General features: G+C 42.1%; 1 protein-coding gene across 3 annotated transcripts in view; it reads right to left on the reverse strand.

Moving 5' to 3' along the window:
- Positions 1-20,882, reverse strand: part of MTR (5-methyltetrahydrofolate-homocysteine methyltransferase) — a 119,106-nt gene that overhangs the window by 52,019 nt on the left and 46,205 nt on the right. For all 3 annotated transcript variants that reach the window (XM_061161403.1, XM_061161402.1, XM_061161404.1), the window contains 2 exons: positions 19,713-19,898; positions 682-861 (listed from right to left, as the gene is read on the reverse strand). In XM_061161403.1, coding sequence (XP_061017386.1) covers positions 682-861; positions 19,713-19,898 — 366 coding nt within the window. The remainder of the gene's footprint in view (positions 1-681; positions 862-19,712; positions 19,899-20,882) is intronic.

Genomic DNA, 20,882 nt, shown 5'->3' on the forward strand with positions numbered 1-20,882 from the left:
CTTGTCTTGTCTCGGAGCACGGGCTCTAGGTGCACGGGCTTCAGGAGTTGCAGTGCATGGGCTTAGTAGCTGCAGCTCCTGGGCTCCAGACCACAGGATCTACAGCTGTGGTGCACCGGCTTTGCTGCTCACCAGCATGTGGCACCTTCCTGGATCAGTGATCAATCCTGTGTCTCCTGCATTGGCAGGCAAATTCTTTACCCCTGAACCATCAGGGAAGCCCACAGATAAATTTTAGTGAGTAGGTGAATTTGCAAATAAAAAACCCAGGATAATTCGGACTGACTGTGTATATAGAAGCATTAAAATTATATAGAAGAGCAACAAGTAGTACCATAAAACTCAGAATGAGGGTATAATCAGAAAGGAAGAGAAACAGGGGCACTTTCCATTTTCTATTTCAAGTCCCAAGTGGAAGCTATTATATGCCTCATAATCATTTATCAAACTCTGTATCTTTTATATATCCCCCAGTGTGTGTGTATTTTACATTACAATATAAAATAACATAGAAAAAAATTTTAAAAGCCCCTGAATTTCAGAAAACTAATTTGCTACAAGAATAAGAATGTCAATATTCCTTGCCAATAAATATATATGTGAGCTCAAGTGATTCACTGAAGCCATGTGATAAATCTAAGCAATGTCTTGGGTAGAAAGGAGAAAAATGTTCATACTTACTTTAATGACTTTTGTTGCATTGATAAAATTAACAGCATACAAGTTATGTTCTTCCATCCCAGTACCAATGGTGAGGATATTAGGGTCAAAGATGATGTCATTTGGATTGAAGCCCAGTTTTTTCACAAGGAGATGGTAGGCCCGGGTGCACACTCTGATTTTGGTATCTGTTTCTGTTGCCTGGGGAAGGGGTAAAAGATGTAATTTTAAATAGAAAAATGAGGTGTTATCTATGAAAATGGAAGGACCATTCACTTGTCAAAAGCACTTAATACCAATGCTTGGATTTCATAGAAATCCAAATGCCAAGCAGCCTTTAAACATTTATCAAATTATCTCATCGAGGAGGAATTGGTTTAAAGTCCCTTTATGTTTTCATCCACACAACAGCTATAATGCTTCTGTAAAAATCAAATCTCACATATGTAAAAATCAAATCTCACAAAAATCAAATATACACACATATGGTATATTAATAAATAGGTTTCTTAAAAACACACAAGTGATAAGAATTCAAATAAATTACAAAATTAGTGCCCCTCCTCTCTGGACCTGCCTGCACTGTCAGCCAGGCTTTCTTGGACCTTCCTATAGTAAATCTATATAGACTCAAAGACGTGCATTTATTACCCACCTCCAACCCCACCCATCACAGCATTAGCGAATATATTTCAAAACAGTGACCCTAGGAAGCCAAGCACTGACTCCAGCAAGGCCCAACCCCCCACTGTTTCCTATCTCCCTCAGAATCAGGCCCCACACCTCCAGTTTTAAGATTTTATTTTTACAGAAGCAGTGTGGCTGTTGTGCTGATGAAACATCTCCCCCTCATCTACTCCCCTCTCCCCACACCACTCCTTTGGTGTTCCTGAGACCCACCAAGCCCGTCTTCCCTCAGGGCCTTCCTATCCATTGCTGCCACTGCCTGGAACACAATGACATGGCTTTGTGGTTCACAGCCCAGCACGCAGGCCTCTGCTCAAATGTCCCCTTTTCAGAGAAGCCTTCCCTAATCACAATCTCTAAACCAGCTCCACCACCACCTTTTCTGCCTCCTCCACCCCTCTTCATAGCATCTCTCCTCCTAGAAATTATTTTCCATGTAACAGAAAAACCTGAATGAACTTTCTAGTCAACCCAATATATTTATTTGGCATCTTGTTTATTGGTTTTTTTACTTGTTTTATTATATATGATTAATTGGACTAGAATCAGTCTCGCTGTACCCCCAGAGCCTAGAGCAGTGCCTGCCAGAGGATGTGCTCAATATTTCTGCTGAATGAATGAATGTACCTGTGACTCAGAGCTTTCTGAACTTTGTCAGGGAAACTGTCTTCAGGTCAAATTTATAATTTCAATGCAAGGCTTATTCAATGAATTACATGCTGAATGATTTCTGGTTGCAGAAAAAACCAGATTTGCTCTAAAGAAAAAATGAATACTTGCTATTGCTACAGAAGTTCCGAAAAAAGAAGTAACATACAATTCTGAGTAAATAAGCAAAATGTTTTTGAAAAATGGCCAACACCACTGAATGAAGTGCTGAGTCTTCCAAGCTAAGTACTTGGAGGCAGGATACCCTTGACTGGATGTGAGTGCTGAGTGGTCAAGTATCAGTTCCTGATCACACATACCTTCACCTCCAAGGGGAGCTCTCCAGGGGCCACCGGGAGGGGGGGTGAGGATACTCCATGCAGTTCAAGGACATTTAGTGAGGCCCTATCTCCCAGAGAAAGGCATGGTATTGCTGCTGCTATTCAGTCACTCATTCACGTCTGACTGCGACCCCGTGGCCTGCAGCACACCAGGCCTCCCTGTCCCTCACCATCTCCTGAAGTCTGCCCAAGTCCATGTCCATTGTATCGGTGATGCCATCCAACCGTCTTATCCTCTGACACCCTCTTCTCCTTCTGCCCTCAGTCTTTCCCGGCATCAAGGACTTTTCCCAACAGTCATCTGTTTACATCAGATGACCAAAATACTGGAGCTTCAGCTTCAGCATCAGTCTTTCCATTGGAATATTCAGAGTTGATCTCCCTTAAGATTGACAGGTTTGATCTCCTTGCTGTCCAAGGGACTTTTACGAGTCTCCTCCAGCACCACAGTTTGAAGGCATCAATTCTTTGGTGTTCTGCCTTCTTTACAGTCCAGCACTCACACTGTATGTGACCACTGGGAAGACCATAGCCTTAACTATATGGGCCTCTGTTGGCAGAGTAATGTCTCTGCTTTTCAAGACACTGTCTAGGTTTGTCCCTGTGTGGAACAACTGACTGGTTCAAGATGGGGAAAGGGGCACGACAGGGCTGACTACGGTCACCCTGTGTGTTTAACCTGTGAGCTGAGCACATCATGAGGAGCGCTGGGCTGGGCGAGTTACAAGCTGGAATCAAGACAGGCAGGAGAGCATTAACAACCTCAGATATGCAGACACTATCACTCCAATGGCAGAAAGTGAGGAGGAACTAAAGAGCCTTTTGATGAAAGTGAAGGAGGAAAGTGAAAGAGTCAGCTTAAGACTAAATATTTTAAAAAAACTAAGATCATGGCAACCAGTCCCATTACTGCATGGCAAATAGAAGGGAAAAAGGTGGAAGTAGTGACAGATTTCCTCTTCTTGGGCTCCAAAATCACTGCCACCATGAACTCAGAAGACGACTGCTTCTTGACAGGCAAAGCATAGTGGGGGGAACATTCAAAAAACTCGCTCAGGGGACCTCCCTGGTGGTCCAGTGGCTGGGACTCTGCACTCCTAATGCAGGGGGTCTGGGTTCGATTCCTGGTCATGGAACTAAATATCACATGGCACAACTAAAGACCCAGAATGCTGCATCAAAGATTGAAGATCACGTTTGTAGCAACTAATGCCTGGCACAGCCAAATAAATAAATTAAAAAAAAAAAAAAAACTCGCTCAGATCTAGGCTTCTGACTGCTCGCCTACCTTGGTGTTCTTTCACAACTGGTCCTGTTGGTCTCTAATTTCTCCCTGTTCCTGTGGCTGCTCAGGTTAGAATTCACCTCCTGCTGGGATGTGACTTAGCAGATCACGGGGCCTAGGGAAAGGACCAAAGGAGGGGGCTCTGTAGCCCCACTGTTCCAGGCTTTAGGGAAGGTGGCAGACTCTCATCTTCCTTAACTGAATGTTTCAACAACTTCTTACCTCTCCCTTCAGTTAGTGATAAAGTTAAGGTTAAAATCAACATGTGGGCCCAGAAGAAAGTGGTCAGGAGCAGGTCACCTAGGGCTACCTTTTCATCTTGGGCTTCAGTTATCTGTTCACCAGAGGGCCAAACAGAGGTCTAGGTTCTAGGTTAATGGCCCAGCTAAGCTCATTAACCGAGAAGGAACAGGGGTTTGAGACTACCAGTGCTGTTATTATTTCACAGTGACCTACTTGGGTTGGTGAAGTGAAGTGAAAGTTGCTCAGTCATCTACAACTCTTTGCGACTCCATGGACTGTACAGTCCATGGAATTCTCCAGGGCAGAATACTGGACTGGGTAGCCTCTCCCTTCTTCAGGGGATCTTCCCAACCCAGAGATCAAACCCAGGTCTCCTGCATTGCAGGTGAATTCTTTACCAGCTGAGCCACAAGGGAAGTTGGGTTGGTAGGTCCTGGTCATTTCTTTCATCGGAGTCATGAATCCATCACTAGGTCAGAAGTGAAGCAACAACCATCAGCTCCATAAGAATGAGGCCTTTTCAAATTGTTCTCCCAACACCTAGTATGCTACCTGCCACATTAACAGAAAGGAACTACCATCTGTTGAATAAACAAGCAAATCTCAGAATGCACAGAGTTGCAAAGGACAGGCCTTCGCCATAAGCATATCAAGCTAGATTCTCCAAGATTCCCTCTGTCCTGTTCCTCAGCCAAGGTGGTAACACAAACATGCTAATAAGCCTCAAGGCTTGAGGATTTTACAGATCCAGACGGCTCTCAACTCTGCTGGCACATTTGAGTAACCCGGAGGGATTTCTGTTTCCTAATACTAATATCTGTTCCTCGAGACCAGTTAAATCAGAATCCTGAAATGAGGCTCTTAGTGATCCTAGCATACAGCCCAGGTGAGAACCACTGATGGGTGACATAAACCTTCTTAGGCTGAGTTAGAAGAAACTTCAGTGACAATACTGCAAATCTAAGGGCCAAGAGGGAGGAGTAAATATCTTCTCTGATTTTACAATTTACTAGGCTTATTCTTAAGCTGTAGGAAAGTTAGATAGCCATCAGTAGGTAGAGGCTTCATTAATAAATCCATTGCTCAGCCTCAGCATGATTATCAGAAACTTAGGGAGAAATCAGATGAATGAAAAATAATTTTTGATTTATTTATCAAGGCTGATACTATAAGAAAGCAAGAAAAAGGATCAAAGACACCCAGATTCTGTGAAAATGCACCCTAACAAGAAGCAGAGAAGGAATGAGACCAACTTCAGAGGCAGCTTAAAGGTTTCAAATGACTGACCCAGCTTAACATGGGACAGGGAATACCGCAGGGGCCATTCTGCTGCCAGAGTTCAAAATGGAAGTGGTGGAAGAGATGCACGTGCCACCATCAGACAAGCACTGACAAGTCAGAAAGAAAAAGGCTGAGAAGGGGGAAAACACAAGACAAGAGACATCTGGGCTTTACAAAATCACTGAGGGCACAGACTTTGTTCAGAAATCCTCGGAGTGGCTTCTCTACTGTACTTAATGTGTGAACATAAGCTGAAGGCAAGTGTGAGGACATCCAGAGCCCAGGGAGAAGCAGCAGGCCTGAGGGCAGAAATGTAGGCAGGGGATGAAGCTCAGGGGACAGCACTGAGCTGCTGGGAGACGCGAGGTCACCTTGGAATGTCTCCCGGTTCACTCCTCACCTGAAAGAATGGAGGCTGTGCCCCTGGCAGAACTCACACTTGAGGCAGAACGTGGATGCTAGGCACTTGGGATTAAGGGGGAAATGGAGAGGATTTCAGACATGAAGTCAACACTGAGAGGCAACCTGGTGAGGAAAAGAGGGCTGCATTTTCCCATCAGCATTTCGTTTTTGTTTCTCAAGTTCATCTGATGGTCATAACTTGGCCAGGAACAGCATAGTTGCTTCTGGGTCAGGGGATGTGAAAATGAGTTTCGCTTGGAGTTCACGGCCAAGGGTGGGAGAAGGAGGTGGAGTGGACACAGATGCTCAGTGCCATGGACGGAAGGACAGCAAGGAGGAGCCCTGGGGAAGCACAAAGGAGAGAGAATAAATCTCCCCAAGTGGGATTTGGGGGCGGGGTGTGTGTTAGTGGAGGGGTAACAGCAGAGGCTGCCCAGAAAAAGGGAAGTTGAATATTTCTCCATTAGTTGAGAATTTCTGATCGCTTAGACTTGACCTTGGAGCCAAGTATGAAGAGGCAGTCTGCCATGCAAGGGATTGGTGTAGACAAAATTGCAGGGAGAAGGTTCATACGTTACACCTTCTAAGGCACTGTTTTCAAACACCACTGAGAACAGCACAGCCGATGGGTCAGGCCAGCCAGAGGCAGGCTGGCGGCCAGGCAGCAGCAGAGCCAGCCCGACTGCCTGGGGATGCGACACTGACGAAACCCCAGCGCTCCTGCCCCTATGTGCTCAGCTGTATCCGCCTCTCCTGTGACCCCGGGGGCTGCAGCCCACCAGGCTCCTCCGTCCACGGGGCTTCCCAGCAAGAGCGCTGAAGCAGGCTGCCATATCCTTCTCCAAAGAAGGACATTCTTAGTACACCTATCAGTCCCTGGAAAGAGCAGACGATGGGTCTGCTTTAGTACCTTCAAAGGGAAAACGAGAAAGCAGATACAGTAGAAAGAAACAGCTCCCAGGAAGAACAAAAAAAGACTGACCTACTATCGAGAGATGTATTTAAAACAAATACCCCCAAATATTTAGGTAAGACCTATAACCTATCTAGTTTTGCCTTCCTTTTAACAGGGCTTCCCAGGTAGTGCTCCAAGCCCTAAAAATGAACTCTTTCCCTGCTTTTCAGATCTTTCTGGAATCCTACTGTCCTAGATTTTCCCCGCCTCATCAAGCCTTTCTTCCACTTTCACCAAAACCTCTCAAAGACACTGAATCTTGCAAGGAGCTGGGTCCTCTACTGGCCCTTATATATCCTCAGTGCCCAGAGCCAACGCTTGGCAGATAGAAGAGGATTAAATATAAAAACCTTATTTGTCCTTTCTCCATCAGCCAGATAACATCAGAGAGAAAAATGAATTGCAGAAAAGAAGTTGCCCTGGATTAAGAATTGGGTAACTCACAATCAAAAATGGGCAAAAGATCTAAAGAAGACATACAGATGGCCAAAAGGCATACAAAAAGATGCCAAACATTGCTAATTATTAGAGAAATGGAAATCAAAATTTGCAAATCAAAATACCTATGATGAGGTATTACCTCACATTAATAAGAATCAGTTCAGTTCAGTCGCTCAGTCATGTCTGACTCTTTGCAACCCCATGAACCACAGCATGCCAGGCCTCCCTGTCCATCACCAACTCCCAGAGTCCACCCAAACCCATGTCCATTGAGTCAGTGATGCCATCTAACCATCTAATCCTCTGTCGTCCCCTTCTCCTCCTGCCCTCAATCTTTCCCAGCATCAGGATCTTTTCAAATGAGTCAGCTCTTCGCATCAGGTGGCCAGAGTATTCGAGTTTCAACTTCAACATCAGTCCTTCCAATGAACACTCAGGACTGATCTCCTTTGGGATCGACTGGTTGGATCTCCTTGCAGTCCAAGGGATTCTCAAGAGTCTTCTCCAACACCACAGTTCAAAAAACATCAATTCTTCAGCACTCAGCTTTCTTTATAGTCCAACTCTCACATCCATACATGACTACTGGAAAAATCATAGCCTTGACTAGACGGACTTTTGTTGGCAAAGTAATGTCTCTGCTTTTTAATATGCTGTCTAGGTTGGTCATAACTTTCCTTCCAAGGAGTAAGCATCTTTTAATTTCATGGCTGCAATCACCATTTGCAGTGATTTTGGAGCCCAGAAAAATAAAGTCAGCCACTGACGGACATTAGTCAGAATGGTCATCACCACAAAGTCTACAATTACAAATGCTGCAAAGGTGTGGAGAAAGGGGAACATAAACTGGTGCAGTCACTGTGGAAAATCGTATGGAGGTTCCTCAAAAAATTAAAAACAGAGCTACCACATGATTCGCAATTCCACTCTTGGGCATACATCCAGAGTAAACCACAGTTCAAAAAGATATTATTGGCAGTCTGGACCAGATAATTCTTTGCTGTGGGGGCAGCCCTGTGCTTTGTAGGGTTGTTAGCAGCATCCTTGCCCTCTCCCACTAGATGTCAGAAGGACATCCCCTCCCAACAACCCAGTCATGACAAAAAACAAAAATCTGTCTAGATATTGCCAAGTGTCTCCTGGGGTAGCCAAATCACTGCATTTGAGAACTACTGGTTTAGAAGAACCACCAGTGACATAGCAGGTGAGGAGATCAGAAAGCAGACCCATCTGAATGGTCTTTATCATGAGCCAATGTCTCTTTAAGGCTTTTCTCTAGAAACGAGAGAGAGAGAGGCTGTTAGCTAGAAAATCCTACTCCGCAAAGCCAAATGCTACAGGCTGGATGAAGCAACACTATGTCTCAACAGGAGCAAATGAATCCACTTAAATCTCTCTCATGATGAGGGGCACCAGGTGCATTCCGGGCAGTTGGGACCCTCGGCATTGGAGGTATGCCAACTGAATGCCATGCTATTATTTCTGGAGGACAGGATGAACACCCCAGGCATGGAGGTAAGACCAAACATGGGTCGGAGGCCTATGCTCCTCATATTCCTACAACAAACTCTCACCTCTGAAGGTGTACTGGACAAGTCTCCTTCCTACAAAGAATTTAAAATACAATCCATCTTATAAAGAAAGGCTAAAGGAGAGAAATACTCAATCATGCCATCTTAGCCAGAGAGGGATAACCTCTCTATAGCCACTAAAAAGAAGTCTCTTGAAATGTGAAAATATACATCAGATTTTAACAAAGCTCAAAGAGTGTCAGAGCAGAAAACTTGAGAATCAGCTTCTTGGCTGAGGTCAACTACCTTCGGCAAAGTAAAAGTAAAGGTGATTTTGGTTTCCTGGAACTACTGGTACACACCCTACTGGAAAACAAAACTACTGGTACACACCCTACTGGAAAACAGAAGCTATTCAACTCAAAACCAGTATCAACTTATCTGAATTTAATTAAAAAGCTGATGAAATAAAAATATAAAACTTACTACCAGAGGAAAAATATTTACGAAAGGAAAAATAAGCCAAAATCACAAAAAGGAAACAACACAAATACACAGGAATGCTCTTGAGATTTCCTATTAAAGCAAAACTATAAAACTTGATTGAATAGTAACTGGAAAGACATATCATGTTCCTGAATGACTCCCAGATACAGATTCCTCGTTATTTTCTAGATTGGGTGCTAAGTCACTTCAGTCGTGTCTGACTCTTTGCTTCCCCATGGACTGTAGCCTGCCAGGTTCCCCTGTCCATGGAATTCTCCAGGCTAAAATACTGGAGTGGGCTGTCATGCCCTTCTCCAGTTTTCAAGATTAGGATTAGTTAATTTTAATCAATATCCTGACAGAGTTTTATTTCTCTATAAATTAGAAACTTATTTTCAAACCATTTTAACATAGGAAAATGTATTGAATTGAATGAATCTTTTATAGGACAATACTGATTATCCTTTCATATAGTTTATACATGTATAAGCAAAAATAATATAGTCTATTCTATTATGTGCTAACTGTACTTCTAAGAAACCTTACAAAATCAAAAACTGTCATATAAAAATAATCATCTCAATTAGAAAAGGAGAATTCAATCTAGAAAGTGAGTAGTGATAGTTATTTTTCCCCACAGAAGTTTCTTACTATAGTTTATGAATATCACATAAGAAATTCCCTGGCAGTGGTTAAGAATCCACTTGCCGACGTAGGAGACACTGGTTCGATCCCTGGTCCAGGAAGATCCCACATGCTGCAGGGAAACTGAGCCTCTGTGTTACAACTACCGAAGCCCAGAGGCCCTAGAGCCTGTACTCAGCAACAAGTGAAGCCTCAGCAATAAGAGGCCTTCACACTTTAACTAGAGAGCAGCCCTCACTTGTCCCAACTAAAAAGCTGGTGCACGGCAATGAAGACCCAGCACAACCTAAAACAAATAAGTAAAATTATAAAAAAAATTTAAAATAAGTTGATTTAAACTATTAACATCAACCAAAAAACACAGAAATGCTTCCTTATTTGCCTTCTCATCCAGAAGTCTGGAGACCAGTTCTCGGTCATACCTGGCCTTGACCTTGCTTTGACCTTGAGGTTGTCATCGCAATATAGATCACAAGCATAAAGCAAAGATAGCCATCATGTACTGGAACAAAAGTACCTGTGATTTCCTCTGCTTTATTTGGTTGCAACAATGGTTTTCCATTTAAGAGAGCTTTCCTACTTATAACCTGTGGTATCAGTCAAGCAAAGCAAATCTTGGTTGTTAACTGATTGTTACACTCAATCGTTTTGTGAACTCTACTGACAGAAGAATGCCTTTGCACAAAAATACCTGCATTGTTCCTTCCTGAACTTTTCAACTATATGAATTTTTTGCTTTGCTCTTTATAATTTTAAATACCACAATTCTTCAATGAGCAAGTAAGTCTATAGTCATACAGAAAAATATTTTTAATTAGGAAAAGCAGTTTCAAAAAAGGCACCTTTAATTTCACAATCTCACTCTAACAATTATTCTCCTTTACAGCATTTTCCTCCAAACTTTACCAAATGGAGCTTTTATGTAGCTGTATACATGCAGTGTCTATGTAATTACTGTTTTATGGTTTTATTTATATCTTGAAAGCACTGTTATGCTGCTCCACAATCTTCATAATTAATATTTAAATACTCTGAATAATATTTCAACAGACTGATGTAACATAAGTTATCAGTATCTACCCAATTGGATATTAAAGTTATTATATCTTCAATAAATAGCTAGTGAAAAATCTTTGCATATACAGTATTCTTATGCTGTTAATGCTTTTATTGGGATAATGTCCCAGAAATGAGATCATTATCTCAAAGGGTATGAACATTTTTATGTCTTTAGGTATTACAGGCTCATTCAAAAGGACTATCCCTGGAGAAAGAAATGGCAACCCACTCCAGTATTCTTGCCTGGAAAAGTCCATGGACAGAGGAGCCTGGCGGGCTGCAGTCCATGGAGTTACATGACTGAGCACACGGGCATGAGGGTGGAGGGAGATGGGTTGGTGCAATAAACTTGGTAGAACTTTAAAAAAAAAAAAAGACTATCCCAATTTATGCTACACTCTACAATGAACAAGACTTTCTCTTTACCACTGTTATACCAGCAGAGATCTTGATGATTTTAAAGTGTACTTTTGCTAACTTAGTAAGGACAAACCATTACCTTAATATTGCCCTAACGTGTATTTTTCTCATAACTGCCAAGTTAAAAAATTTCTTCTACATTTGCTTTTTATTTGTGGACACATTCAAATCTAATTTGGGAAATTGGGAACGGCTGTTCTTAGCCAAGATCAAGTACTCTGCAGTAGAGATAACACAGGATTTGGAAGCCTGTATCAGTTTTCAAACCAGGCAGGCCAGGGATCCAAATGTGGCTCTGTTATGTCCCAGCCACTTGACCTTGGCTCACTGTAAAATAGGACGACAGCTACCCCACGTGGTTGCTATGAGGACTAAATGAGATAAACTCTGCTGGTGGTTTTCAGCCAGAGTATTCATGAGAATCACCTCTAACGCTGAAAAATTATTGAAGCCAGATCTTACCCCAGGCCAAATGAGTCAGAAACTCAAGGGGCAGAACCCAGGGCTACGTATGCTTTTTAAGAGCACAGGCAGTGACTGTCCTTCCCTGTGGGAACATTTCCGCTTTACACTCCTAGGGAAGCAGCACATACACAAGGCACACAGCACTCCACTCGTTCTAGAGTTCACCCTGCTTCCTGCTTCACTGAGGAAACAGCAGCACAGGCGCCCCCAGCATTCTCGGCTCTGCCTTCTCTCCTGCGCTGTGAGCATGCTAACTCCCCTCCCTGGGCAGACTGGCTGCCAGTCCTCAGCCCACAAAGTCATGGGCCCAGCAAGTGCCCTCTTTCTCTTGCACATCAATTCCTCCCTGTCCCTCTACCAGATCATTCCCACCAGCTTACAAAGCCATGTGGTCACATCATCTACCTTCATACAGACACACACACACATTCATTCTTACTCTCACATGCATCCCTGGTTTCCACTCTATTTCTGTTCCCTTTTATGGCAAAACTCCTCTCAAATGGTTTATATCTGCTGCCCCCTGCCCCCGTCCCCCCCATTCTCTGCAAGATTAGAAACTACTCTGTTTCCAAATACAAGGGTAAATACTTGTCTGTTCCTCCCTGATCTATCCAGAGCTCATCATGCCCTTCGGAAAGCTTGTTCTTCACCTAGCTTCCAGGTGAACTCTCTCCTCTGGTTCCTCTTCTACCAAGGAGGCGTCTCCTTCCTAAGTCCTTCTGAAAGCATCATCTCTTCTTCCTGACCACTAAGCACTGTGGTTCCAAGAGTCACTTGTTCCTAGGACCTTTTATCTACCTTCGTTCCTTTGGTGAAGTCAGTCTCACTACTTTAAGTATCATCAATGCACAAATAATTCCCAAGGAAGGGAATCTTATCTTCAAGCCAGACTATGGCCAGGAAAACCAGACTCATCTACATAAGCACACACTTAACACACAAACATGTGTCCAAACACACACTTCTAGTCAACCGCATCCAAATAGGCTGTTCACCATCGTTCTATCTCAACTGCCCAGGCCAAAAAAACCTAAAAATTTCCCAGACTCCTCCTTCTTTCACGGCTCACAACCTCCATGAAGGCAAATACTACTGGCTCTATTTCAAAACTATATCTAGAAACAGATGAGCCCTCACATATTCTATTGCTCCCACCTTGGTCCCAGTCACAATCATCTCTCATCTGAACTACCTCCAATGGTTCTGCTTGGTCCCCGCAGACCCTTCTCCACAAAGAAACAGAGTGGTTTTGAAATACAACTCAGACCAGGTTCACTCCTCTGCACAGAACCCTTCAGTGGCTTCTCAGATCACTCAGGAGAAAAGTCCAAGTGTTAACAAAGGTCTCCAAGACCCTAGGCAATTTGACCTGAAGCCTTTCTAACCTCATGTCCTCCCCTGATCACCTCTTCTCCCCTCTGCTCTGGCTCTACCGGCCTCCCTGTGGTTTTCAAACATGACCAGCAGGCATCTATCTCAAGGCTCCCTCTGCCCTACATCTTTACATGTTTCATTCCTTGGTTCCCTATGGCTCTCTGCTAAGATGTCACCTTATCCACGAGGCCATCTCCAACCACCCGATATAAAACAGTGTCTCCCACGGTGGTATGCCTGTCAGCCTTATCGTCCCCATATCCCTTCATTGTATTCAACACTATCCAGGGGTGTGTGTGTATTTCTATGTTGTCTTTTTCCTTATTCCTTTTGCCCCCTAAGAATACAAATTGTGCAAGGGCAGGGACTAGGTTTTGTTCCTTGCTAACTCCTCACAGCCTGGCACATATTAGGTGCTCAAGATACACTTGAAGGAATTAGAGAAGACATCTGCCTCCTTTAAACAGGCTGCTATATAAATCTGAAAAAGAACATATAGGTAACAAAAAAGGGCTCCTGGAAGAAGAAAACATAAAACTCAAGAGAAGATAAATGTAGATGTCAAAATTTCACAAATGTCAAAGTTGAGAAACTGGAGAGAAAAGGTAAAAAAACTAGGCAATCTTTCCAAAACATCCAGTTTCTGAATAATACACAGGCCACAAGAGGATAAACTACTCAAGGAAACTTCCTGCAACTGTGGCCATTAGCATCCTGACTGACAGGGCCTACTGAGGGCTTAACACAATGAATGGTTCATGATCACAAGACTTCAGAAAACCATGGACACAGCAGGTAAAAGCAGCATCCAGGAAAAGGGTCAATGAATAGGCTTCACAAAAAAAATCAAGGGTTAGAGTAGCACTGAGTTTCTCACCAATACCAACTGAAACTAGAAGACAACAGATCAATGAGTTCAAAACATAGAGAAAATAATTTCAGGCTTGTACTCATGTAATTTTCAATTAAGTATAAAAGTAAAATAAAGCCATTTTCAGACACATAAGGCTTCAAAATGTTTACTTCCATGTCTTCTTTCACCAGAGGATACACTTCACTAAATAAGAGATTAAACCAAGTATGAGGAAAGTGAAATCTAAACAGCTATGAGAGAGGTGAAAAGAACTGTCAGGATGATGGAGAGGGACATATCACAGTGACAGCTATGCAGTCAGCCTCCTGAGCAACCACTCCAGATTATGTCAGAAGACTTGGAGAGAGAATTATTCAACAAATTAAAATGACAGTCTACTTAATGTGTCTGGATACACTGGATATTGGAAATTTACACAACTAGGGAATAGTTTGAAAATATATAAAAACAGAGTAAACACAAAGTTAAGTATTAACTTCACAGAAAACAAACAGAATTCAGGAAAGGAAGAGGAATCATGGTATACTACATGGCTCCACTTTTACACTCAGTTCAGTTTAGTTGCTCAATCGTGTCCTACTCCTTGTGACTGCATGGAATGCAGCACTCCAGGCCTCCCTGTCCAGCACCAACCCCCGAAGTTTACTCAAGCTCATGTCCATTGAGCTGGTGATGCCATCCAACTGTCTCATCCTCTGTTGTCCCCTTCTGTTCTCGCCTTGTCAGGGTCTTTTCAAATGAGTCAGCTCTTCGCATCAGGTGGCCAAAGTATTAGAATTTCAGCTTCAATATCAGTCCTTCCAGTGAACAAGCAGGCCTGATTTCCTTTAAGATGGACTGGCTGGATCTCCTTGCAGTCCAACGGATCTCAAGAGTCTTCTCCACCACCACAGTTCAAAAGCATCAATTCTTTGGCGCTCAGCTTTCTTTATAGTCCAACTCGCACATCCATACCTGACTACTGAAAAAACCACAGCCTTGACTAGACGGACCTTTGTTGGCAAAGTAATGTCTCTGCTTTTTAATATGCTGTCTAGCTTGGTCATAACTTTTCTTCCAAGGAGCAAGTATCCTTTAATTCCATGGCTGCAGTCACCATCTGCAGTGATTTTGGAGCTACCCAAAAATAGTCTGACACTGTTTCTCCATCTATTTGCCACGAAGTAATGGGACCAAATGCGATGATCTTTGTTTTCTGAATGTTGAGCTTTAAGCCAAATTTTTCACTCTCCTCTTTCACTTCCATCAAGAGGCTCTTTAATTCTTCTTGGCTTTCTGCCATAAGGGTGGTGTTATCCGCATATCTGAGGTTATTGATATTTCTCCTGGCAATCTTGATTCCAGCTTGTGCTTCATCCAGCCCAGCGTTTCTCATGATGTACTCTGCATATAAGTTAAATAAGCAGGGTGACAATATACAGCCTTGACGTACTCCTTTTCCTATTTGGAACCAGTCTGTTGTTCCATGTCCAGTTCTAACTGTTGCTTCCTGACCTGCATACAGGTTTCTCAAGAGGCAGGTCAGGTGGTCTGGTATTCCCATCTCCTTCAGAATTTTCCACAGTTTATTGTTATCCACACAGTCGAAGGCTTTGGTGTAGTCGATAAAGCAGAAATAGATGTTTTTCTGGAACTCTCTTGCTTTTTCGATGATCCAGCAGATGTTGGCAATTTGATCTCTGGATCCTCTGCCTTTTCTAGAACCAGCTTGGACATCTGGAAGTTCACGGTCCACATATTGTTGAAGCCTGGCTTGGAGAAATTTGAGCATTACTTTACTAGCATGTGAGATGAGTGCAATGAGTGCAATTGTGCAGTAGTTTGAGCATTCTTTGGCCTTGCCTTTCTTTGAGATTGGAATGAAAACTGACCTTTTGCAGTCCTGTGGGCACTGCTGAGTTTTCCAAATTTGCTGGCATATTGAGTGCAGCACTTTCACAGCATCATCTTTCAGGATTTGAAATTGCTGAACTGGAATTCCATCACATCCACTAGCTTTGTTCGTAGTGATGCTTCCTAAGGCCCACTTGACTTCACATTCCAGGATATCTGGCTCTAGATGAGTGATCACACCATCATGATTATCTGGGTTGTGAAGATCTTTTTGTACAGTTCTTCTGTGTATTCTTGCTACCTCTTCTTAATATCTTCTGCTTCTATTAGGTCCATAGCATTTCTGTCCTTTATTGAGCCCATCTTTGCATGAAATGTTCCCTTGTTATCTCTAATCTTCTTGAAGACATCTCTAGTCTTTCCCATTCTATTGTTTTCCTCTATTTCTTCGCAGTGATCACTGAGGAAGACTTTCTTATCTCTCCTTGCTACTCTTTGGAGCTCTGCATTCAAATGGGAATATCTTTCCTTTTCTCCTTTGCTTTTTGCTTCTCTTCGTTTCACAGCTATCTGTGGGCCTCCTCAGACAGCCATTTTGCCTTTTTGCATTTCTTTTCTATGGGGATGGTCTTGATCCCTGTCTCCTGTACAATGTCATGAACCTCTGTCCATAGTTCATCAGGCACTCTATCAGATCTAGTCCCTTAAATCTATTTCTCACTTCCACTGTATATTCATAAGGGATTTGATTTAGGTCATACCTGAATGGTCTAGTGGTTTTCCCTACTTATTTCAGTTTAAATCTGAATTTGGCAATAAGGAGTTCATGATCTGAGCCACAGTCAACTCCTGGTCTTGTTTTTGCTGACTGTATAGAGCTTCTCCACCTTTGGCTGCAAAGAATATAACCAATCTGATTTCAGTGTTGACCATCTGGTGATGTCCATGTGTAGAGTCTTCTCTTGTGTTGTTGGAAGAAGGTGTTTGCTATGACTAGTGCATTCTCTTGGCAGAACTCTATTAGCCTTTGCCCTGCTTCATTGCATACTCCAAGGCCAAATTTGCCTGTAACTCCAGGTGTTTCTTGACTTCCTACTTTTGCATTCCAGTCCCCTATGATGAAAAGGACATCTTTTTTGGGTGTTAATTCTAGAAAGTCTTGTAGGTCTTCATAGAACCATTCAACTTCATCCTCTTCAGCATTACTGGTGGGGGCATAGACTTGGATTACCATGATATTGAATGGTTTGACTTGGAAATGAACAGAGATCATTCTGTCATTTTGAGACTGCATCCAAGCACTGCATTTCAGACTCTTTTGTTGACTATGATGGCTACTCCATTTCTTCTAAGGGATTCTTGTCCACAGTAGTAGATACAATGGTCATCTGAGTTAAATTCACCCATTCCAGTCCGTTTTAGTTCACTGACTCCTAAAATGTTGATGTTGACTCTTGCCATCTCCTGTTTTATCACTTCCAATTTTCCTTTATTCATGGACCTCACACTCCCAAGTTGTAGACAGCAATAATGCTCTCTACAGTATCGGATCTTGCTACCATCACCAGTCACATCCACAACTGGGTGTTGTTTTTGCTTTGTCTCGTCTCTTCATTCTTTCTGGAATTATTTCTCCACCTTCTCCGGTAGTATATTGGGCACCTACTGACCTGGGGAGTTCAGCTTTCAGTGTCCTCCTTTTGCCTTTTCACACTGTTCATGGGGTTCTCAAGGCAGGAATACTGAAGTGGTTTGCCATTCCCTTCTCCAGTGGACCACATTTTGTCAGACCTCTCCATCATGACCCGTCTGTCCTGAGTGGCCCTACATGTTTCACTGAGTTAGACAAGGCTGTGGTCCATGTGATTAGATTGGTTAGTTTTCTGTGATTGTGGTTTTCAGTCTGTCTGCCCTCTGATGGAGAAGGATAAGAGGCTTATGAAAGCAATCCTGATGGGATAGACTGACTGAGGGGGATACTGGGTCTTGTTCTGATGGGCGGGGCCATGCTCAGTAAATATTAATCCAATTTTCTGTTGCTGGGTGGAGCTGTGTTCCCTCCCTGCTATTTACCTGCGGCAAAACTATGGTGGAGGTAATGAAGAAAATGGTGACCTGCCTCAGAAGATCCCATGCTTGTACTGCTACAGTCAGGGCCCCCAACCCTGCAGCAGGCCACAATTAACCCACGCCTCCGCCGGAGACTCCAGGACCCACTCCAGACACCCACAGAACAGTCTCCTGTGGGGTCACTGTTCCTTTCTCCTGGGTCCTGGTGCACAAGCTTCTGTTGTGCCCTCCAAGAGTCTATCCCAGTCCTGTGTAAGTTCTGGCAGCTCTAAGTACTTTTATACTACTTAATATAAGTGCCAAAAATAGTTAGAACTGAAATTACACTGGAAGGATGGGGGGATAAAAGGATGGAGTGGGGGTAGAGGATGATGAAAAAGTCAAGTCCTTAACCACTAGAACAGCAATAAATAATAACTAAAACTGGAATTTGAAGATGAGGAGGTAAATGATACAAGAATCAGCTAAGTTGTAAGTGGTTGTCTGGGGATCTGGAGGCTTAGGGCTTTTGTTTTTCATAAAACAATATATGTTTTATGTTTTCATAAAGCAAGATATGTCTCTTTAACTATCTGCATAGTCATACCTTTGGTAAAAAAATAAAAATTATGCCACCTGGCCTTAACACACTTAACTAGTAGCAAAGATGACTTTTGAGAAGGAAAATTTAACAATGTATATCAAAATGTCACATGTGCACACTCTTTGACCTAGCCATTCCACTTTTACCAACTAAGAAAATCACTCTACAAGGGAAAAATGAATGCATGACTTAGGATATTCATTGGCTATTTTGTGTTTCTTTTTCTATAATTTGGGGCTCATTTTCTTTGTTCATTCTTCCACTGACTTGATAGGGGTATTTTACTCTCTGATTTATAGAAACTCTTTGCATATTAGGGGTACTAACCCACTGTTGTAACTCATTCTGCAAATAAACCATATGTTTTGTCCTACAAAGTTTTACATTTTTATATAAATAGATCTATCAGTTTTATTTCTGGCTTCCTAAATTTAGATAAATATTTTCCCATATATTCTTTGGACTTTTTTTTTTTTTTTTTAAACATTTAGACCTTTAATTGATGTATATTTTATTTTGGTATATGGTGGGAAATTGTGCTCAACTTTTACTTTCTTCCAAAATCATAGCCAGTTATCCAATAGTATTTATTGAATAATTCCTTTTTCAACTGATGTAGAGACTACTATATAATCAAATTTTCATATATAGATAGATGTAAATAGGTGTATACACACACACACGTATATATATACACAGACATATATATACGTATATATAGAGGCAGACCCTGTTTTACTGTTCTTCATAGATACTGCGTTGTTTTACAAACTGAAGGTATGTGGCAACCAAGCATCAAGCAAATCCATTGATACCACTTTCCCAACAGCATTTGCTCACTTCATGTCTATGTCACATTTCAGTAATTCTCGCAATGTTTCAAACTTCTTTGTTATTATTCTACTTGTTATGGTGACCTTTGATGCTACTACCATAACTCACTGGAGGTTCAGATGATAGCAGTTTTTAGCAATAAAGTATTTTTAATTAAGGTATGTACTTTTTTCCTAGACAATTGATCCCTGGGTTGGGAAGATCCCCTGGAGAAGGGAATGGCAACCCACTCCAGTATTCTTGCCTGGGAAATCCATGGACAGACCGAGCCTGGTGGTTTACAGTCCATGGGGTTGCAAAGTGTCAGACACGACTAAGCGACTAACACTTTCACTTTCAATGCTACTGCACACTTAATAGACTATAGTATAGTGCAAACATAATTTTTCTATGCACTAGGAAACCAAAAATTCATGTGACTGGCTTTCCTACGATGTTTGCTTTATTGCAGTGGCCTGGAATGGAACCCATGGTATTTCTAAGGTATGCCCATGTGTGTGTACACATATGTATGGTACATACGGTATACACATCGGTTTTGGACTCAGTTCTCTTCCACTGCTTTAAGCCACTGTGTAACACAATGAAGTCGGATCAAAAGAAATCACTTACCTGTCCTTCTTCATCAAAAGCCATAACCACCACGGCAGCTCCAAACTTCTTAATCTTTCTGGCCTTCTCCAAGAAGTCATCCTCTCCCTCCTTCAGGCTGATGCTATTAACAATGCACTTTCCCTGGCAGCACTTTAACCCGGCTTCAATCACAGCAAAATTGGAAGAGTCAATGCACAAGGGCACCTGAGGTCAGAAAGGCAAGACATCACAGAAACACAGCAAGTCACCACAAATCCCCTTCCAAGGACTCTCATATATTCCCTCTTTCTCCTTTAGGGAAACAATAAACAAATAACAGCAGTGTGACAGAGATAGGATTTTAATCTTACTCTTGTTCCTAAATACCAAAATATTTGGAATAATTCCAGTCTAAAAAGAGACCTCATGTGTGGGCCAGAAACTGGTAACTCAAAAGATCATAGCTAAATATCAGAATGAGAGCACAGAAGTCTTTTCACTGGGGTCATTTTGCCCCCTCTGATTCTGATTTTAAACAGGTCATTTAGCTTCTCTTCACCTTAAATTCTCAAAATATTTACTCCCAGAGAAGCCTTGAGGCTTTTAAGTGCAAAGCTTTAAGACACAAATGAAGGATGGGTTAATGTAATTCAGTGCTTACCACAGGACTTCTCACTTAAACATCTGCTGAAGCTTAACAAAAAAATGACAGCCCTAGCTCTTAAGGCACTAGGAAGTGTCCTTAAAAGAATAACAAAAACAAAAACAAAAGTCAAAACTCACTCCTCATCACAAATTCAATGGTAAATAAATGAACATTTTTAACTTTTTAGAACCCATCTGAAAGTTTTGAAAAGCGTGACACAAAAATTAACTTTCATCTTAAAGAACAAATGTAAAAGCTGACATTAATACCTCAATTTAATCTTGTTTTGTAATTTTGTCTTACTCTGCTATGCCTAAAAAGGTCCCTTCTTCCTGCAATAAGGAAGGACTATCTGAGTTCCCTAGTCTGTGGTAGAAACAGAACTAATGATTTGGTAGCAACAGGTAAGTATATCTTTCAGAGACATGAAAAGTTAGTTCTTAGCCTATCCAGACACCAGAGGAAATTCAATAATCCTTGTGACCAATTCCAGAAGCCTTGGAAACAGTCGCACTACTGTCACACCTTTTTCTCTGAAGTCTGGTTTATAATGAAAGGCTGCC

This window comes from Dama dama, chromosome 15, assembly GCF_033118175.1.
Source record: "Dama dama isolate Ldn47 chromosome 15, ASM3311817v1, whole genome shotgun sequence".
In the NCBI taxonomy this organism is placed as follows: domain Eukaryota; kingdom Metazoa; phylum Chordata; class Mammalia; order Artiodactyla; family Cervidae; genus Dama; species Dama dama.